The 19572-nt window shown below is 37.8% G+C and overlaps 1 protein-coding gene across 25 annotated transcripts in view; it reads right to left on the bottom strand.

The window, feature by feature from the left end:
• DMD (dystrophin) overlaps window positions 1-19572 on the bottom strand; it is a 1063969-nt gene that overhangs the window by 26219 nt on the left and 1018178 nt on the right. For 17 of the 25 annotated variants that reach the window (XM_040530986.1, XM_040530983.1, XM_040530955.1 and 14 more), the window contains 5 exons: window positions 15121-15257; window positions 14304-14342; window positions 9591-9656; window positions 8467-8532; window positions 5304-5462 (listed from right to left, as the gene is read on the bottom strand). In XM_040530986.1, coding sequence (XP_040386920.1) covers window positions 5304-5462; window positions 8467-8532; window positions 9591-9656; window positions 14304-14342; window positions 15121-15257 — 467 coding nt within the window. The remainder of the gene's footprint in view (window positions 1-5303; window positions 5463-8466; window positions 8533-9590; window positions 9657-14303; window positions 14343-15120; window positions 15258-19572) is intronic. The other 8 variants (XM_040530942.1, XM_040530928.1, XM_040530981.1 and 5 more) reach the window with 2 other exon arrangements.

Raw genomic sequence — 19572 nt, 5'->3', positions numbered from 1 at the left:
CAAGATTAATTGCCTGGGGAGGGAAATCCTAGTGGACCAGATTTGCTGAATGTTCCTCTCAGAGGCAATTGCAAATTTTTGAATTCGGATTATTTTTCATCTACCTACAGAAAACCAGTGGTCTGAAGAAATGGACAAAGCTGGTAACTGAACCATGTACTACCTCTATGCCTCATTAGAGTACCACTATTTGCTTATGATGCTTCACACTTAGAAGATTTACTTCCAATTCTTCAGTGCCAAAATAAATACAAAAAGGAGTCAGAGCATATTTAGAAATACATCACTTTCTAGCTATTGGCAACGATACAGAAGAAACTTAGTTGAGGCCAGTTATCATTCTTCAGGTTTGAAGCAAGACTCTTGCTGCATGAAAACAGGTAGCTTTGAGATTTGGGATGTTAGTGCTTTCCAGCGGCTCACAGCCCACTGTGCTCCCACTGCAAGTCAGGAAAGCACAGGAAAGGCAAACAGCTGAGCCTGGAGGTGTCATTTACTAAGTTCTTGTTACAGAACAGCTAAAAGCTGGGAGAAAAACAAGAAGACAACAAGAGAGAAGTCTCCCTTTTACAGAAGTATTTGATTCAACTAACATACTACGCAACTGTCATCTTTCTAGCCGTTAAAATAGCAGAAATTAATTTTTATTATTTGCAAAAATAATTGAGATCATCTCAAAACAAAACCATACTTTCTTTTTAATGCCAGTACAGTACCTCCTAGCCTATAACTTATGTAATGTACTGCTATAGATGGACACAAAAAATCTGTCCCAGCTGTTTCAGAAATACATTCACTCTTAAGGAAATTTCAGAATGTTTTTAGGGCATTTTTGTAAGTCTCTGGGTTTTTGTCTTATATTGCAATGTAGTAATACTGCCTTCTACAGCAAGATTACTTTATGTCTATTGGATACATCAAGAAATGTTCTTATCACAATATTCAAGGAGATGTAAAACTAAGCATGAGTCTGAAGGCCGAATGCTCAAATGAAAAAGTTTCACCAATTGAAAATATTCTCTAAATTGTTCACATTTTAGCAAATATAAATTATTTAACAGTCAAGTTTTAGGCATACGTTATTTACTGAAGTCATATTCGCAACTACTAAAGCACCAAGTTCTCAAATTTCTAGCAGATAAATAATTAATATCTAAGAAGAGGTCCTTGGAACTGAAAAAAAACACAACACATTCAGAAGTGTGTCACAGCTAGGTTAGTTTATAATTTGGATAATACATTTCAGAAGAATTCAAAATAGAAAATAGGCAACAGATCTTTTTAAACTGTCCAAAAGCAAACCTCAAAATTTCAATTTCAAAGAGTCTTTGTCATCTGAATAGCAAGTCAAGACGGAAATATTTGGAGACCAGAAATTGCAGCTGAAAACCAAATGGAGGTCAGAATTTTATAAACAGCTCAGAAGAGGTGAGGAAGAATAAAAACAAGAAGCAAAAGGGAGAAGTTTTTTTTTTTTTTTTTTTAAAAAAAAAGTAGGAAGCTGTGGAGAGCAGAAGAAAAAGAGAAATGACAGTGTTTTGTTATCTTAGTATTGCTTCTTGTTGGTACTGAATGCAACTTTCCCAATAGCTGCTGAGAAGTGAATGCAAGTGCTGACCATAACTGTAAAATAATACAAGACACAGCAATGACAGCTAAATCTTCATTGTCAAAAATCATCAGAAGCATATGCAAGAGAAGTTTTGTCAATATAGGCATGAGAAGATGGATGTTTATCGAACACTGTTACCGTTCTAGCCTTCCCAGAAGGAACAAGCATCACATCAGCCCCAGAAAGGAGACGCACCCAGTGACAAGACCCGAGGTATTTACAAGGGAAATGAAACAGTCCAGCCACTTCAAGGCTGGGCTGAGGACCGGGAGATCACAACATGTTTTGTATCAGTCAGCCCATTATCCAGCAACAGATTCACTGAGTCTTCATGCTGCAGCAATACACAACATTTACTCAGAGGATTTGTTAGAAATAATGTGAAGAACACATATTCACCCTCTAGAGCCAGGTTGACACAAGGAATTAGGTCATGGTTTGTTGATTCCCTTTGGTAACAGCCAAAAAGGCTTGAACAAACTCATCAGAAAAAGATTAGAAAACAGAAATTTAAACAGACAAAACTTTTTAAAAGACAGGTAAGGATATGAATGGATCCTGACTGATCCTGTCTGGATGGTTTATTTTTGTGACAGGAATCACTGTTTCCTTCATAAAACCATGGTCATCTGGCTGTGACAATCTATCAGGACGATAAGCAACAACCTGTTCTCTTTCGAGCTTCTGCCTCATATTTTAAGTACAAGTTATTTATAGAGGTTTGCAGAGACAGATGCAGAGAGACAAAAGTCATGATTTTGTCATAATCAGTGAAAATCACAGCAGTGTGACTTCCAAGCTGTCCTACAGAAACAGACCTCTCAGTCCCTGCTGCATTAAGACCTGAATCACCCAAAATAGGAGCGGTTGCTTGTGGTGGCATCCAGCTAGGAACTAAGCCTCCAACAATAAGAATGAAAAACCAACAGACAAGCTTATATATGGTCACGCTTATACTTTACAGCTCTTGTTTAATTGACAAACGTTAAAACAGATATTTTTATGGTATAATTTTTGTCAGAGATCTTTTCATGTGTTACTCCTCAATGGCAGTTATCATATTTATTAAATAAATCTCATATTAAAATATGAGGCATAAAGCCCCAAAAGGATTTCTTCAGCATATTTAAGTCTGTAAGTCCAGGTTCTATTAATGTTCATACAACATCTTTCTCATCCAAATCTAGGCTGCTTTAAAAGCCATCCTCCTTTCCATTGGGCAGCTTGTTTTGTATACAGACAGAAAAGCATTCTGATTTTTGTTCTTCTTCCATGATTTACTACCTCGTGCTGTTTAAAATAATGACACCCCTTCCCTGAAAACTAAGCTATCTTACTATTTTGTACTAATAAGCCAATAATTTTTAACTACAAAATTACTGAAAATGCGAAATATGATGGCTTTTTAAAAAATATTGTTTCTCCTCCACTTTAGAAAGTACTTGGGCTTTTTGTACAATGCCGTAGAAGTCTGGAGTTAGTTTAAAAGAAAATCTGACTGCCGTTCATTGAGGAAAGGCTTTATTTACTACAGCTTTCTGTCTGAAATCCTTTCTTCATCCTTTATGCCTCATTGATTCTCTACGTTCTTCCAAATCCTCCTGAAAAATGTGAGTTCTTGACTGTACCTCTATTTTTCACTCTCCTTTTTATCAACTCTGCAGAGAATTTACATATTAGATGGAAAGAAGCTCTGAACAATGCCTTTTCCCCCGCTTTAATTACATCTGGACATGAGGACTTCAGTTACATTGCAATGCTAGTGGACCATCCGCGGAGTATGGGAAGTCAGTGTTTTCATGAAGACATGGGGAGGCACACACAGGGGTCTGTCAGACGTCATGCCAGTGTTTTCCATGCAGGCTGGAACATAATCTCCAGCTATTCTCTCTGCTACTAATTCCTCACAGAAAGCAGACTTTAACAGTTCAATCTTCAGTTTAACCTGACCTGAAGATTTTGTGTTCTGATTCTGAGAGGGTGCAACACTACTGGAAACACAAGGGCATGAGAAAATAAAGGTGGATTAAAATTAACTTTTATAGAAAAATTACAACTTTAATGAAAAAAGCCTGTGTGAAAGAAACTAGTAGTTAAATTAGTTACGTCTGCCCCTGGAGATTCATAGAGACAGGTCTACAGAAAAATAAAACTGCTATTTATAGAGAACAGGCTCTATTCTCTTCCTGCTTGAAGCATTTTACTTCTACAGAAATACAGACCTAATCTGCAGAGGAGAAGCTGATGCAAGTCCAGAAGGAAGCACAAGAGAGATTTACACCTTCCTCCTGTTCCAGGTGACAGAATTGCTTATTTCAGGCTTCTCTATGCCAAAATCAATTCAAGGTGTTCTGCAAGTCCAGGCTCTGTTCTTTGTAAAGAATCCCAACCACAGTCTCATAGAGATGATGGGGTGATGGAGGCACTATAATTGATTAGAACCATCCAAAGACTTCTGCATGGAGAGAAGATCTATGACACTGTCAACTCTTGCAGTTATTTCCTTGACATGCCTAAGGTAAATGATTACTGCATTACACCCTCAACGTAAACAAGACTGAAGTATCTAGCTTTTGCAGAAGCAAGAAAAAAGAATATGAAAACGCCAATAGACTATACCATAAAAGCCAAAGACAAGAGAAGGCAAATAAAAATGTGGTTTTTTGTAGATCTAGTAATTTTAAGCCAAAGACAGCAGAAGGCAAATAAAAATGTGTTTTCTGTAGATCTAGTAATTTTATCTTTCATTCTTATTTTAGAAGTTCTTGGCTGCAGTTATTAATCTACCAGTGTCAAGATCTACCAGTTTTTATGCTGATGGCACAAGACTCCAGAGTACCTTAGAAACAGGACTGCAATGTGATGCTGCAAGAAATCAGTTTTTTTTTTCTTTCAATTAATGAAGATAACTTAAATTATACTTCAACTTAAAAGAAGCGGTCAATAATATTTGATACCTAAAGGCTAAGGATATGGCAACAAATAATGCCAAACAAATAGAAAGAAAAGAGGACAGAAGTTTTAATTACCAAAAATTACTAATTTTTATGAAGAAATTGCAACTTTATAACCTAGTTTATCCCTAAAAATTCTACCTGGGTGCATTCCGTCTAGCTGGATAGCACAGCTATTTCACAGTTTTTTTACTTCAAATGAATTGGGAACTTCTCAAAACCTCACATATCACATTAACCAGCCTTTTTGAGAAACGCATGTCTTTCCAAGAACTTTCCCCTGCCTTTTCCAGACAGGCGTGCAGAAGCTTGCACACCCTTTCCTCATGTAATGGCAAAGTATGGTACCAACGGCATGAAGGTTGTTACTATCATGGAAATAAAGGAAACAGTGGAACCAAAGCAAGTATGAAGAAACACAGCTAGAAGAGCCTGTTAGATGTGGCACCATTATCACAAGTGTATTAGGTGACCCATACACTTGTTTGCAGCTCATCATTTGAAAGGTTCACTGCTTGCTCATCACTGCACTGAACATGGGAATAGTTAATAATGACATGATTTCAGACTCATCACCTCTCTCTTACAGAGAGAAAACTGTGAATGGCTTAGAAAAGCTTAGCAGAATGAACTTGTTTTAAAAGACATCCTATTTTCACTTTTTTTTAGCATCCCCTCTTCCCGTCTATATCTTCAGTGCATAGCTGATCTCTGCCACAGCTGGCAGCGTAACTCACCGGTTTTCTTCCTCCAGATCAGCAAGAATTCTCTCCAGTTCACCTCTTTCTTCACTCTCCAGAGAAATCAAGATCTGGGCAGGGCTTCGGGGCTGGCTCAGGGGGGATTCCTGGTTCAGACTTTGGCAGTAGTGCTGGATTAACAAGTGTTCATCATCGCTGTAAAACAGAGGAGAATAGAACAGGCTGTTCCCTTCTTCCCTTTCAGCTTTGCAATGATTATGAGTAAATGATGCACTCCAAGTGTCTCATTTCTTATAAGGAAATTCACTGAACTTTTTGTAACAAAAAGGAGAGCAATATACCTTAAAACAAAATCCACTGAACTGTTTAATATAGTCTATGGTAATTTTCCTCTTCTGTAGAATTCATGTCTCTTCCCCTCTGCATCTCGCATATTTAAAGCCTAGCTGTGCTGCACCTTACAATCTCAGCTTTCCTCTTTTGCCTACCTTAAATTTGAAACTTGCTTGAGAAAAAAGCTATCTTATCCTGCCTCAGCTATGATGAGCAAGGGTCATTCAAGCAAAGGCAAGGCATTTATTTATTTTTATACCAACTATTCTTACTCAAAAATGGCATCCTATACTTACCTATTTTACCCTACAAAATTGTAAATGGAGTGAAATAACAGAAATATTGACTAAATGTAATAAAAGTATGCTGTTTCTCACTGAGGAGTTTTTTCATTTTTTTGTTTGAAATTAGAAGTGATGTATACTGTTGGAATATAAATAAATTGTTTTTTAATAGGTATGATGTGTTTCTCTACTTTTATTGCCCCTGAAACTGTCAGGTATTTGAAACAGAGAATTCTCTGGAAGAAAAAAGCAAATCAAGTTTTGAAGATTTTGACCATCTCACAGAATTAAATCAAAGTTTTAGGTGCTAAGGAAAGGCATTCAGGCCCTAAGCTATGCAGCTAACACCTGCAGTATTTGTAAAAAAAACATGAAAGGTGGCAGCACCCCTACTGAATGGCAGAAAAAAATGACACAGTTGTTGGGAATCCTATTTTTGTGGTAATACTTACAACAAAATAATTCAATTTAGCTTTTTTTCTGTTACATTTGTAATCCAGAATTTAACAGACATTTTGAATAGCTGTTATTGTTCAAAATCTTAAATATTCCTTGTTGCACTTTGTTCCTGAAAACGTTAATGTTGCCATTTCATGGACTGCAGATGTGCTAAAGCAATGTAGAGCACATTACCATTAGTTCATAGATAAGAAATATTAATTTTTCACAACAGGAATAATTTCCTCTTTTTAAACAAAATTTAAAAGGCTTCCCAGTTCCTAAATTTATAAGCATCTTAAGTGAATTAACAGTCAAAACTAACATGACTATTGTAGCATGTCATTTTCAAAGACAGTCTTTTTGTGTGATTTTTAGCCTGCACGTATTTTGTATATATAATTACAATGACAATACATATTTTAATGTTTTGTGTCTGCATGTATACACGTTTTCTCTTTATTTCTCTTCCTCCACCAGTATAGTGTTCTAACTGTAATTTTAATCCAAAACTCATGAGAATGTCAACAAAAATGCTTACTGAGCACCTGACAAACAAAACTCAGTTACACTTGCAAATTTATGGTGAGCTTTGATTTTTTTTTGCAATTCTTATCTTGATCTTGTTTCTTCCAAAACTCAGAATATTTATCCTAATTTTAATAGTGCAAACTGAATAATGAACTGACTGGATAATCAGTGGTTATGTTATTAACTGAATCACATTAATACAACTTTTAATTTAGCAAAAAATGAAGACCAAGCTGTAATAAAAACAATACGGTTTATGTATGATCTTCTGGTTAAGGTAACTGAAATATTTCAGTGAAAAACCACATATAACAACATTACTGAATCAATCTAAAACTGACATTTGACTTGGAAATGAAGTTTTCATTAACCATGTGAAACTATCCTAACATCGTTTATGCATTAGTTTTCATGTATCATTTTAAATTTCTCCTCTTTGAACCAATATATTAAAAAAAGTATTTGGTTGTATGCACATGATTTTCTTTCAAAGTTGTTAGGTAACAATACTATCAAGTCAAAAGAGTAACTACTTCAAAACACAGAAACAAACCACTTTTTTATCCACGAACATTTCGCAGATGCACAAACGTCCCTACAAATGATTTGGAATCTGAATTTAAGTGAATGAAAATTGATGGAAGTACTGTGATTTAAAGGAACTTAATATTTAATGTAGTAAGAAGACGACTCTGTATGAATTTTCAGAGAAAATCCTCAATACGTGGTAACGACGAGATTATTGTAGAAAATCACTTACAAATTTTTTTTAATACATTTTATGGATTTAGAATTTGTGGTATTACTTCTCCTACACGGTTAACTAACTAAGACCAAATTTTCAAGCACTACAGTGATTTATGTGCTGCTCTCCTGTTTTCAAACATACTATTCACTGTTAGTTTTCTAGTTCTATGCCATTTCATTTGGAGAATAAATAAGATCAAGAAAGCCATGAAAGAGGAGAAATATATTATGTCAAAAAAAAAAAAAGTCTCAGTGTGACATTAGATTGAACTATTCTTCAAAAATTTCAGCTACATTCCTTTAACTTTTATATATGATTTTGTACTTATAAGTAGCAAAACGAATGCTTCTCAGCGATTTGTCCAACTTAAAAGTTTACTACTTCTAATATATCATGGTGAGGATGACTCCCCCCGGCTTATATTTGTCATATATTTCTTCTATTGGTAGACCAGGTTTTTTCTTTTGAATGGCATTCTGCCCACACATTTTCTACCTTACAGTAATTTAACATGATTAAGCTTACAGTTCAGACACAAGGGACACCTTTTTATCTTTGTCCTTAAAAAGCATCAGACGATGAGCATTTTTTCAAGTAATATGGGAATTATTTCCTGAATAAATCAGTATTTGAGAAATTAGTAATTTTATTTTGAAGGTATTAATCATCTGTTGCACAAATTTGTTATTAAACTATAAGCCATAAGTCCAGACACTACTACATAAATTGAAAGAACATGAGCTCTTCATGAAATTGAATCAGGTGTAGCGCACAGCCATGAGAATTCAGTACTACAGAATTTTATGATAAGCTATTAACCTTCACAAGAAAACCCATGTCAAAAATACTAAAGTGACCTACTTACATGCTCTCATTAGGTGAAATACTGTCATTTAGATAAGAACCATTGCTGTTCTCCATTTCTGCTAGCCTGTGGAAAAATAAACATACTCATTAAAATAAATTCTATTTTCCAGAAACTTTGTTTGCTCTAACATTCCTGAAAAAATTAAAGAGTTTGATGGTTTTGATGACTTAAGAGAATTTGAAACTCAGATGAATTTACATTCTGTGTTGATTATCAAAAGGCTTTGCAATAGGCGATCATGAATAATTGTGTTTTTCAATACAACGACCTGGCTAAACTCACTTTTCAGCTCTTCAAATTTTCAACTCTTTCTCTGAGGGTTTATTCAATTCCCCATGATTAATTAATTCCACAAGCAAATAAAGGCCTTAAAATGCCAGGGGATTACACAGATTGTTTTGTATCTGGCAATGCCATCATCAGAAGTGAAATAATTAGTCATTTCTTATTGGTTTTTGACAGCTAGTCCCTTCTAAATATACTGCATAATTCCAAGAATATCTCTACTTATCAAATGATTTGGGGGGACAGAAAGAGGAGGTTGCAGTAACATTCATTATCTCAATCCTTGCAAATTTGCTTACTTGGTGGAAAAGCACACTATTTTTCATATTTGTGCAATTAACCCACTTTTTGATTCTTAAGAGCAGTATGAAAGTGGACAAGTGAACCAGAACTTATACCAATGTACCATGATTTTTATTCACCAAATCAAGGAAAGATCCTGTTTGTGGTAGTCCACGTGGTTAATTACTTAACATTAAAATGGCATTTGAGATTGATGTAGAATTTGGAGACTTCTGCTCTTCTGATACGCATGCTTACAATGGGGTCTACATTGAAAATGAAACCCTGTGCAGACTGAGTGCATAGCTTAATGAAGACCCCCAGGGAACCTAGAGATCGTTTCTAACCACACACACATGCGCTCTGGCATGCAAGTTAGTGGACAGGCTGGTTAGTAGCAACCACAGGTTAATAACCCTGCATCCCAGAGCCTGGAGGAGAAAACCCCAAACCCTATGTTTCTTTAAGACCCGCTCAGGCAGCAGCTAGCCTTTGGGATTTTTTTATATGACTGTTTAGAGAAATATCTGCCTAATGTCCAGCTGGTCTCATACCTGCTAGCATAATGTTCAATGCGTGAATGAGTATCATCATGTGAAAGCTGAGGGGACGAGGCAGGCCTATAAGGCAGAAAACACTGATTAATCACAAACAATACCCTTTCAGAAGTAAAAAGACACTTAGCTACGTCTACGCCCTCACATCTCTATGCCTTAGGCTTACACTGTGTTTGATAAACAGCACGTTATATCTGTGAGGCAGGAGCCTCCTCAAGCCGTCACGCAGCGCTTTGCGGTACAACACGGCGCTTTGACCGTCTGGCAATCCGTCCGTCCGTTGCAACGACTCCTCCTCACACAACCCCCTGAGAAACCTTTTTCCAGAGGATTTGGAGATGAGATCTTGCCCCTATTTTCCTCTCACACATGCCTCCTTCATTTGTAATTGCATCTGGCTCACGGTCCCAGGCCTGCTCTGGAGGCCCTGACTTCAAGTCTCACTGGGAGCCTTTCCTCTGCCTCCCCCCTGCCCAGGACATGTCCCTAGGCCAGGAGCAGCACGTTTCACCTGAAAGAGCCTGCAAGTGCTACTGCACCAGCAGTCAGAAACATAAAACGGCCGAAATTAGCCTTTAATAACACTCTGAAGAAACTGATAATTCTGTCTTGCTTCTTTCCCCAGTTGTGACTTGAACCATGTAGCAGCATGTTATACAGGACACTGCCCATTACATTGGGTTTCCTGCCTAATAAATAAGATTTTTTTTTTGTCGATCAAAGTAATTCATGGGACTCTTCTCACAAATTAGATTGTTGTTTCGTACAGCCTCGTCTCTGGAGAACACCACCGTCAGGATAGTATCACCTCTGCACTTTGGATGTTGGGCTGGCAGGAAGCACCTTACTGCCATGTGGGATTTTGCATATCTACCCATACCAGGAGGTGCCAGAAACAAACAAAATAATAATAACAATGCAGCTTTCCAGATTGTACAGTAATCTCCTATTTTAGCTAAATTTCAATCTCATCTCTTACAATTCATTTTAGGACTCCTAAGTGATGAATTATTTTCCCCTCATGTAAAATTGTTGGATACTGTGGTTTGGGCTGGTTCTCCCCAATAGGGACTGCCCTGCATCTCAAGAGCAGACAAAATCTGTTTTGTATTTACTCATTACAAATAAACCCAAACTAATAATCTCATGGTGCTTAATGCTCCTGTGCTAGGAGTTTGATCATCTTGCAGTAAATCTCCTAAAAGATCATTATGCTTTATTGGTCATTTTCCAGTTTAAAAATCAGCTTGCAAAGGCTTTATAAAATTAGGATCTTTCAGAATTCATAGAACTATATACTGTATATAAAACAGTCAATGCCTCTTCTCAATGAATGGGAAAGTTTTTCTCTTTAAGGTATTACAGACAAAGTACCATGAATCCCATTTTGTTTTACATGAGCTTTGGCCTCCAACTGTACTTTTTCCCATTGCATATTCGAATACTACCACAGCAAACCAGTGGATAAATACTCAGTTCACAGATTTTCTCAGTACAGCAGAGATTCACACAGACAGGCAATTGATTGTCTGCAACCTGGTATCCTATTTTGTGTAAGAACATCAGCACTGAAGGGAAGAGAGGGGAAAAGGATGCAATTTATCCAGATCATGTGGCTTTCCAAGCACAATAGTAACTGTTTTCTGATAACTTGATGCTAACCTCATTTTTTAATTGCTTGACAGGCAGTACCTGTTAAGCTAACCTAAACCAATACCGTCAATGAAAGAAGAGGGTTTGTTTTCAATGTAAACACAAATGCTAGTGCTAGTACTGCCCACAGATTAGGAAACTTGTGTTAAAAGTAGCTTGATTTTTGAACTGGATCATCCTAGTCCATTTTACCCTGTGATTGCACACATTTGTAACAGTAGAAAGGAAAGGGCAGCACTTGGTTGGGACCAACTGGCAGCTGAGTAACAGGAGTGATGCTCCTTTTGGCAGTAGCACAAGGTAAAATATTGGCACAACTGCGTAACAGTATACTTGCTGCTTCAAAACTACGCTTTACGCTCCGAAGTGAACAAACTATGTAATATGCATTTTTTTAAGACAGCTCTGTGTTTGTATAACTTGTTGGAGCTTCTCATGTCTCTCTGCCAAGTGTACACATGGGATGAGTCAACATTTCCAGGTTCGCCCCCGCTTCAGAATATACTGCAAAGGAGATCCACCCCACCCAGCTTTTTAAAAGCTTGCTTATTAAAGCAACCTGTTGAGAAACATTGCGGTTTTCACGTTGAATTTAGCTGCTCAGAGGTACGCAGTTGCCAGTACCTGAGCCAGCTTGAGAATGGCTGTGCTGCACTGCAGGCTGTTGCATAGACACACTCTTAGATGACCATCTGTGCAAGAGCTCGCTAGCCTCACTTTCTGAGCACATGTAATCAGCTCACGTAATCAGCTTGAACACTCAGCGACGAGGCACAGAAACACAGCCAATATTTAACCAAGATAGCCATTCCTTTTACAAGGACTCCACAGCTGTATTTCTCACGCTGGTGTCTGCAGCAATAGCCTGAGGAATTCCATTCATGTCAAGTGGCAATCGAGTGGCAAACACCTCGTCCAGCAATTCCCTGAACCAGTGGAAACCTGGCTGACAGGAGGAGGGCATTTTGTGTGCTATTCAGCATTGCAGTAGATGGCTCTTTGAAGTGTAGAATCACGTCAATTGCATTTGTGCCACTGACAGACCACAGTCCAAATAAAAAGACATAAATTCCCATAAAAAGTGTAAGCTGCCCCTTTTATGCCTGGCAAGTGGAATATATGTGCAAAACACTGTATAATAAGTGACCCAAATCACTAACTTATAACAAAAATATATACATATGTATTTACAAACAAATTCAGGTATTGTAACACATGTTGATGTCAGGATGTACCTAGCACCATCGAATGCGATCAGGTTATGCTCTTCTGGAACAATTTGAAGACAAACAGAAAGCTGGTACAAAAGCACCAGAAAAAGGCAATGATAACCACAGTAAGAAGTTTGTCTGCCAAAGGTGGAATCAGCCCTGTAACTGAAAAATAGCTTTAAGGCTGGCTTGCTCAGTAACTTGTGTTGTTACCCTTGTCTAGCACTAAGGAAAGGAACAAAGGTAGTAGAAAAACAACAACAACAACAAAAAAACAGAAACTCCTTCCAACCAATATTATTAGTATTTTTTTAATTTCCTGCTTTCTTGTCAGACCAGATGAAAGGATTGTTCTCAGGATGATACCTGAGTTGGTCTGATAAAAGGTGCTACCTTTCTCCATCCAAATCCTGCCTCTAAGTATTTCTCACGCTTTCTTAAAAATTACATGCACGTTAAGCTCCCTGCAGTATTCAACACTAAACCTTTGGTGTGAATTTATCAGTGTAGGCATACCATGAAGTTGTTACTGTAAGTGAACTAGTGTCAGTGCCTTACAAATAAGCGTGTTATGGCAGCTTAATTTCATGTTATGTCAGACACAGCAATGGCATTCCATATTACCCAAGCTTTCTTTAGAAGGTTACTTTTAACTTTCCAACTGTTCTAAGGGGTAAGAAATCTAGATACCCAGTTTTGTATACAATATGCTGCAATCAGCCTCAGATGCATTTATAAACACTAAAAGCACCCTAAAGATCAAAGCCGTTCTATTTCAACCTGTCTCCAGCCTTCTGGTAGTTTTTGTGGGTGGATCCTTAACCATATGTGGTTTGGAGAAATACGCATTTCATGCTTACTCAAAGTAGATTTCCTAGAGGACGAGCACTGCATTTGACTTCCCAGTTGTCTGTGCTCCAAATGAAAACTATAAATCAGTATTCCAATGTATACATTTCACTCTTGTTTATTCTACCAAAAATCCAATGAAGGTGCAAGCCATATACATTTCACCATATAGAAATATATAAAATTCTATTTATTAGTCTCTCAGTAGTTATCAATATGTGAATTAAAAATAAACCTTATTTAACATTATTCTAAAATCATCCATGTAACACTAGTAGTAGCAAATGCCACAATGGTAAGTTATATATCTTTAGTTCAAGTTAAGGGTGTTACTACAACATTAAGACAATGCATATGCAGGAATGATGCAAGAATGAAAATCCAGTCCACAGTTGAAAAACCCTGCATTTTTAACTTCTGAAAAAAAAATACAGTAAACATTTTCCCATTTCAACTTGCCCTCACAGAGCTTTTTGTATCTAAAAAAACTGTAATAAAATATCCAGTGAGCTTTGAATTAATTGGGGCACATTGAGTGTGCAAGTATGAATGGCTGCACATAAAACAAAATTATAGCTTTATCTACAAAACAATGTCACTCCTGAAACTGAATTAAATCCATAAAATTCTATTTGTATCTTTCAAAAAGCATTTAGTGTACATTTAGAGGGATTGACGCTTGTTCAGAAACAAAGGCTTTTAAATGACAAACTCTTATAAGCAATAGTAGGACTCCACCAAAATCCCTGTTAATTCAATGAAAATACATACTCCAGAAAGAGTATACAGTACACATTTCATGACTGCTGGACATTCCTGGACTTATCCCATTCTGTTCATCTGCGATCAAAACATTCCTTTAGAGAGTGTACGAAAGGAAATAATCGTAAAGAAAGAAGGAAATGAACTTATGCAAAACTAAACAAAGAAAGAAACAAAAAAGTGAGGGAACGCAGCAGCAGTAGCAGCAGCAGCACACTTCAGCAAAAGTACTCACGCAGAATCTACTGGCCAGAAGTTGATCAGAGTAACAGGACTGCAAGACAAAAAATGAGGAGGTGAAGAGAGAGGCAGAAGAAACTCAGCAGCAAAATAATTACAGAAAGATTAAAAAAAAAATCACAACAACTAAAAAACAGAAATCCAACAGACTAACATGAGTGACCATGAAGAGCAACCAACCAAAAAGAGAAAAAATATACCTAAAATTAAAAAAAGAGAGAAAGAGCGTGAGAACAAGCTGTGTGCAATTGCCATTAAACAACTGATTAAACTTGTAAAAAAAACAAAACAACAAAAACAAAGGGAGATGGGCTACTCATTAATTTTTCCATGTGTATCATTATTGTGGTTGTTTTTTTTTTCCATAAAGACTTCACAGTAATTCAATAAGACTAAATTTATAGGGTGAGAAAAGATGAAATCAGCTGGGAAGCTCTCAAACATAGTAACCTAATTTAAAAAATAAAAGCACAGAAAGATACCCATTTGGAATAAAATAAAAATTTAATGAAGAGATCATTAGTTTCCAAATTGCTGTATCAAACTTTATAAGTTTATAAGGCTGCCAGTAAGCGTTTTTCTTTTACTGACTGAAGTGGAAGTTCTTGTGAAGATGGGTGAAAACAGATAAAGGGAATGGCAATTGGAACCCCAGCTTGTGTTTTCCTGCCAGCCGTGGTTAACAAAAGAAAAAAAATGAAAGAAAGAAAGAAAGAGGCTTTATGCATTTAGGAAGTGAAGGGAGTTGGCACCAGCTGGGGAGCTCAAAGAGCATACCAAATGAACTGTTTAGACACTTCAGAGCTACTCACGTTTCCATGTTGTCTCCCTCCAAGACAGTTTGCACAGGCAGGTAGCCCATTCTTGGGTGCTTTGCAAAATATCTTTTTGTTCGAAATTTGTTTTTTAGTACCTTGGCAAAGTCACGGACATCTTCTCCGGAAGTTGTCTGAAAGCCACAAATCACAATGAAATCATCTTTCATGAGGTTATTAATTTTAGTTGCCTCTTCCTTTGATGGGTCATTTGAAGGAGCAGTGGCCACGCCAAGCAGAGCTGGCCTCCAGAACCACACATTCTATTTATTTATCACTGTCACCTCAAAATGTACTACCAAATGGCACAGCTAACGGGGAGGAAGAAGAAAAAAAGGAAGCTCCAAACACCTGTAACAGGGTCATGCCTCTTCTCAGTGATTTGATGAGGACAAGCAATAACTAAACAAGAATCTGTAATTTCCTCAAATTGCCTGGGACCCTCTGCCTGCTTTTTGTGCAGCACTGAAATGGCTGTAACAGAGCACACTCAGCCGGCCCGAGGGACCTGCAGGCTGCTTTACTGGCTGGATCCCGACCCTTCCTGCACGCTGTTTGTTTCCATCTCCTGGATCTGTCAGTCCCTGAAAGCCAAGCCAACGCTCCTGGTACATTTCCTTTCCAGTTTCCCTTCTCAGCCTCCTCTACCATTAATGTTTTCATCAAAGAAAAACAAAAAGCAGGTGAGAGCTGCTGAAATCTCTTATATCAGTTATTTTTTTCTTGCGTCTGTCTAATCTGAAGCTAGCAAGCATTTAAGATCAATAACCTGAGGAGAGCACAATTTACACAAAGTTTTCTACTCTGTCGCCTGCGCTCAGCCTCCTTTCTCCCTATAGAGACCAGCAGAGGAGTACAAAGTGCAATTAGTTTCCTGAAGACCAGAATGAGCCAGAAAGAGTTCAAAGTATGTCTGCTGGGAAGATGTAACACTTCTTGCAAGCCTGATTAAGAGCCAGACAATTTTCTGAAGAATTTTAATGGAAGACTTCAGTTACATTAGTCAGGCTGTACTCCACTCTTTACACCTCACAGAGAAGCTCGACCCTGAAATACTGCTTTTCTACAGTAAATTAAGTTCATCCTGACCCACATACCAGTATTGCTTCTCCAGTGTATCTAATTTGAAGGAAAGAAATGAGGGAAAGTTAATCTTTCTGACATTTTTTAATGAGTTCTATGCCTTCTATTCAGAGAGGAAGGAGGTGCTGGGATCCATCAGTCAAGCCTACTTTCACAGAGCTGCTGATACACAGATGTGTATAGTTTTAGTGATTGCTCACGTAGAAAAATTAAGCATCCCCTGAAAAATAATTGCAGGAAGACTGAGATGCATTAACAGAAAGGACAAATGGTCTTCTTGTGCTGAGGATACCTACAAGCTTCATGTAAAGCAAATCTGGTTCTCTTTGCAGTCAGTCTATCTTGTATGAAAATTCAGTGTGATCAATGACTGGCAGAGAAAAAATATATCAGAACCTGCAAGACAGTACAGCAGCATTTGTATTTTCAAGAAGCTGAGCTAATGCTCAAAAATATTTAAATAAATTCCAAGTAAAGCCATTTTGAGAAAGATTAAGTACGTCTGGACCACCTAGAGGACTCCGGAAAGGGCACTTACTGATTTGGCCTTAGAGGCTCCAACAGGAGGGAATTCTCTCTCCTGCATGCCATCTGCACTGCCTATTGAGAGAGTCCCTAAGAAGGTCAGCATCAAGAGACCAGCTATAGCAGATCAGCTGGGAACAGAGAAGAACTTTTAATACCTAGTGTTGGTATAGATAGATTAAGCACAGCTTAATTCATGTTGCTCACGTGTAATTCATAAACTTTTATTCCCACTTTGTCTATTTTCAACGTTGTGAACACTTGCAATTGCATTTGACTGTAATTTGATTGTAAGTGTTTTCAGGCACAATGAGTAATAAAGCATTCTTCACTTAGACTTTCCTGGGATGTGTTAGCTCCCCTGAACCTTCCACTGACAACCAAACATTAAAATAGCGTGCTTGCATAGAAACATTTCAATCTAGTTTGAAGACTGGTATCAGAGGAATCCCAAGAAAAAAGTGTCTTCTAGTGACAAGCACCAGGCACCTCTAATGTGATCCAGTTTCAATTTCAAAACTGTTCAAGGAGCACAAGAATGGCAAAAAAAAAGTGATTATTATGTGAACATACTGATAGACTGAGCCCATTTTCAGTGAAACTTTCTGATTTATTCCATAGATGTTTTACTCCATGTGATTTTCAGAGTAAAACTATACAAAACAAAATTCTCAGTAGAATGGATTTATGAGGAAGAAACAGTGGAGTTTTCAAGCATCCTAGTTTTCTTAAATGAAAGTAATATGTAGGCAGCTGGGTCTTGCACATTCCAAAACTATTCCAAAACCAAAACTACTTCTTGACATCAGGAGAACTTTACCACCACCTGACTTATCACAGTTTGGTTTAAGAAAGTGCCTTGCCAAACCCTCACCCCAGATCTCAGCCTCAACTGTAAACAGTAGCTGTAGAAACTTATCTCAGTTTGACATGCTTGCTTCTAACAAGGTCATATTTTTATGTTGGTGAGTTACTGTTTGTTAAACCCAAACAGAAAAATGATGCTACACTGAAACCTCGGTCTAGAACTGTTCTTCTATGCTTTACTTGAAACCTTTTTAAAAGGCACCTTCCTTTGATTAACCATTGCTGCTTTTTCTGTCTAAATAGAAACTAGGGAACTGTCCTGCCCTTATTCTGCCTCAGCCCTTTGCAGGAAAGAAGTTATCACATCCCTTGGACATTTAGCATGAGTTCTCAAATTCCCTTTGAGCAGAATTAAAGGCTGCAGTGCTCCAAAATTTCTTTGTAGTAAGAGGGAGTGGGAATAAAAATACCAAGAGGCTTCATTGTGCTCATCTAGTTATTGTAAGGATATGTCAATGTCTTAGCATGTCTTCTGTCCGCTAAAATGCATTCTAAGGTGAGAGATTTGTCTGGAGAAAGAGGAAAAAGTGCTTTGCCATCTGCAAAATTGTTTTCATTCATTTCAAAAACAATTACATACTAGACATGATAGCTTCAGTGGATGTCTTGTTCAATCACACAGTACTTAGGTTTAGTTTTTCAATAGCAGCAACACAAAAAAGATCAGCACTTGCTGTGTGTCACATTCCCTTTTTTTCCTAGTTAATCCTACTCTAATTCAGTTTACTGCTGGTACAGCCAGGCACAGCACAAGAGCACGGGCTGTGGGAGTTCAGAATTCACAATAAAATTTACTGTCTGTAAATGCTTCTTTATTCTGATTCAGCAATCTGGATGCTGTTGCAAGTTTTCTGTTCATCATCGTGCAACCTCTATTGTGAGGGAGAACAGAAACCTGCTGGACCCTGCCTGTGTTGCAATGAGTTACTTCAGGCTGTGGGAGTGTCTCACAACGTTACTTCATTTCTCACTTCTCACACTTTCCTTGAACTTTCCCTGAAACACTTCTTAGGAACAGGTAAGAAAACACCAGCAAGACGTTGTTTTGTGCGTTCTCTGCACCATTTGCAAACTCCCACACCACCTATGAACAAGAGTCAGAGCAGCAAGCTGCGGAACAAACCAGCAGCCGACTCAGCAAGAATGCACTCAGCTCAACTGGAAGGACTGCTCCAGCACGGCCAGCCAGCCTGGCGGGCTACGGCTGGGATCATGACAGTTTGCTCCAGGAATGCCTGCGATGGAGAAGTCTGTTCAGACTCGTCTCAGCAGTGCTAACATTTCTCTCCAACCTGTGCAGCAGCTCAGGCAAACCACCCTTCCCACTAACCTCAGTCCTTGGGGGAAGACGCTGAAAAGCAGCAGCCAGTGAATGCTGACAATAAGTAAGCAAAAATATATAGGTTGCCCTAGCAAAGAATTGGATTAAACAGTGCCATTTAGATGCTACAATAAAAGTTGATAATGTAAATAAATATCCATAAATTACAACTAAAAAAACCCACTGAATTTGCTTTACTATGTTTTAGGGGAATAAATTTTTCTCTCTCTTTCCTAAGAAAAGCTGAGTGTCTTTACTTCATTTTGGCAATGCCTTTTTGTTTGGATGAAGATGCAAAAACTATTCATGACATTTTATGAGGCTAGCCAACATATAATTTTGATGCTTTGTTTTCACCATTTACATTTGACCAGCAGACAAAAGTACAAGACTAATGACCACATTATCAGATTAGGAAATTAAATCAGTGTGTGCAATAATGCTTCAAGACCACCACACACAATAGCAAAGACAGCTGAAAGCTCAGGCATGCTGCATTGTGGAAGGGCCACTTGAGAGCTCCTCTGATTTATGCCCCTCTCCCGTGGTCACGAGAGGCCAAAATGAAAGGGGGACGACACACCAAGAGAATAGTACAAATTTTTCTTTGCCAGATGCTTGGTACAGAAGAAGCATTTACACAAAAGCGATCC

This window comes from Cygnus olor, chromosome 1 (genome assembly GCF_009769625.2).
Source record: "Cygnus olor isolate bCygOlo1 chromosome 1, bCygOlo1.pri.v2, whole genome shotgun sequence".
NCBI lineage: Eukaryota > Metazoa > Chordata > Aves > Anseriformes > Anatidae > Cygnus > Cygnus olor.
This window is presented reverse-complemented; position numbering and strand designations above follow the sequence as displayed.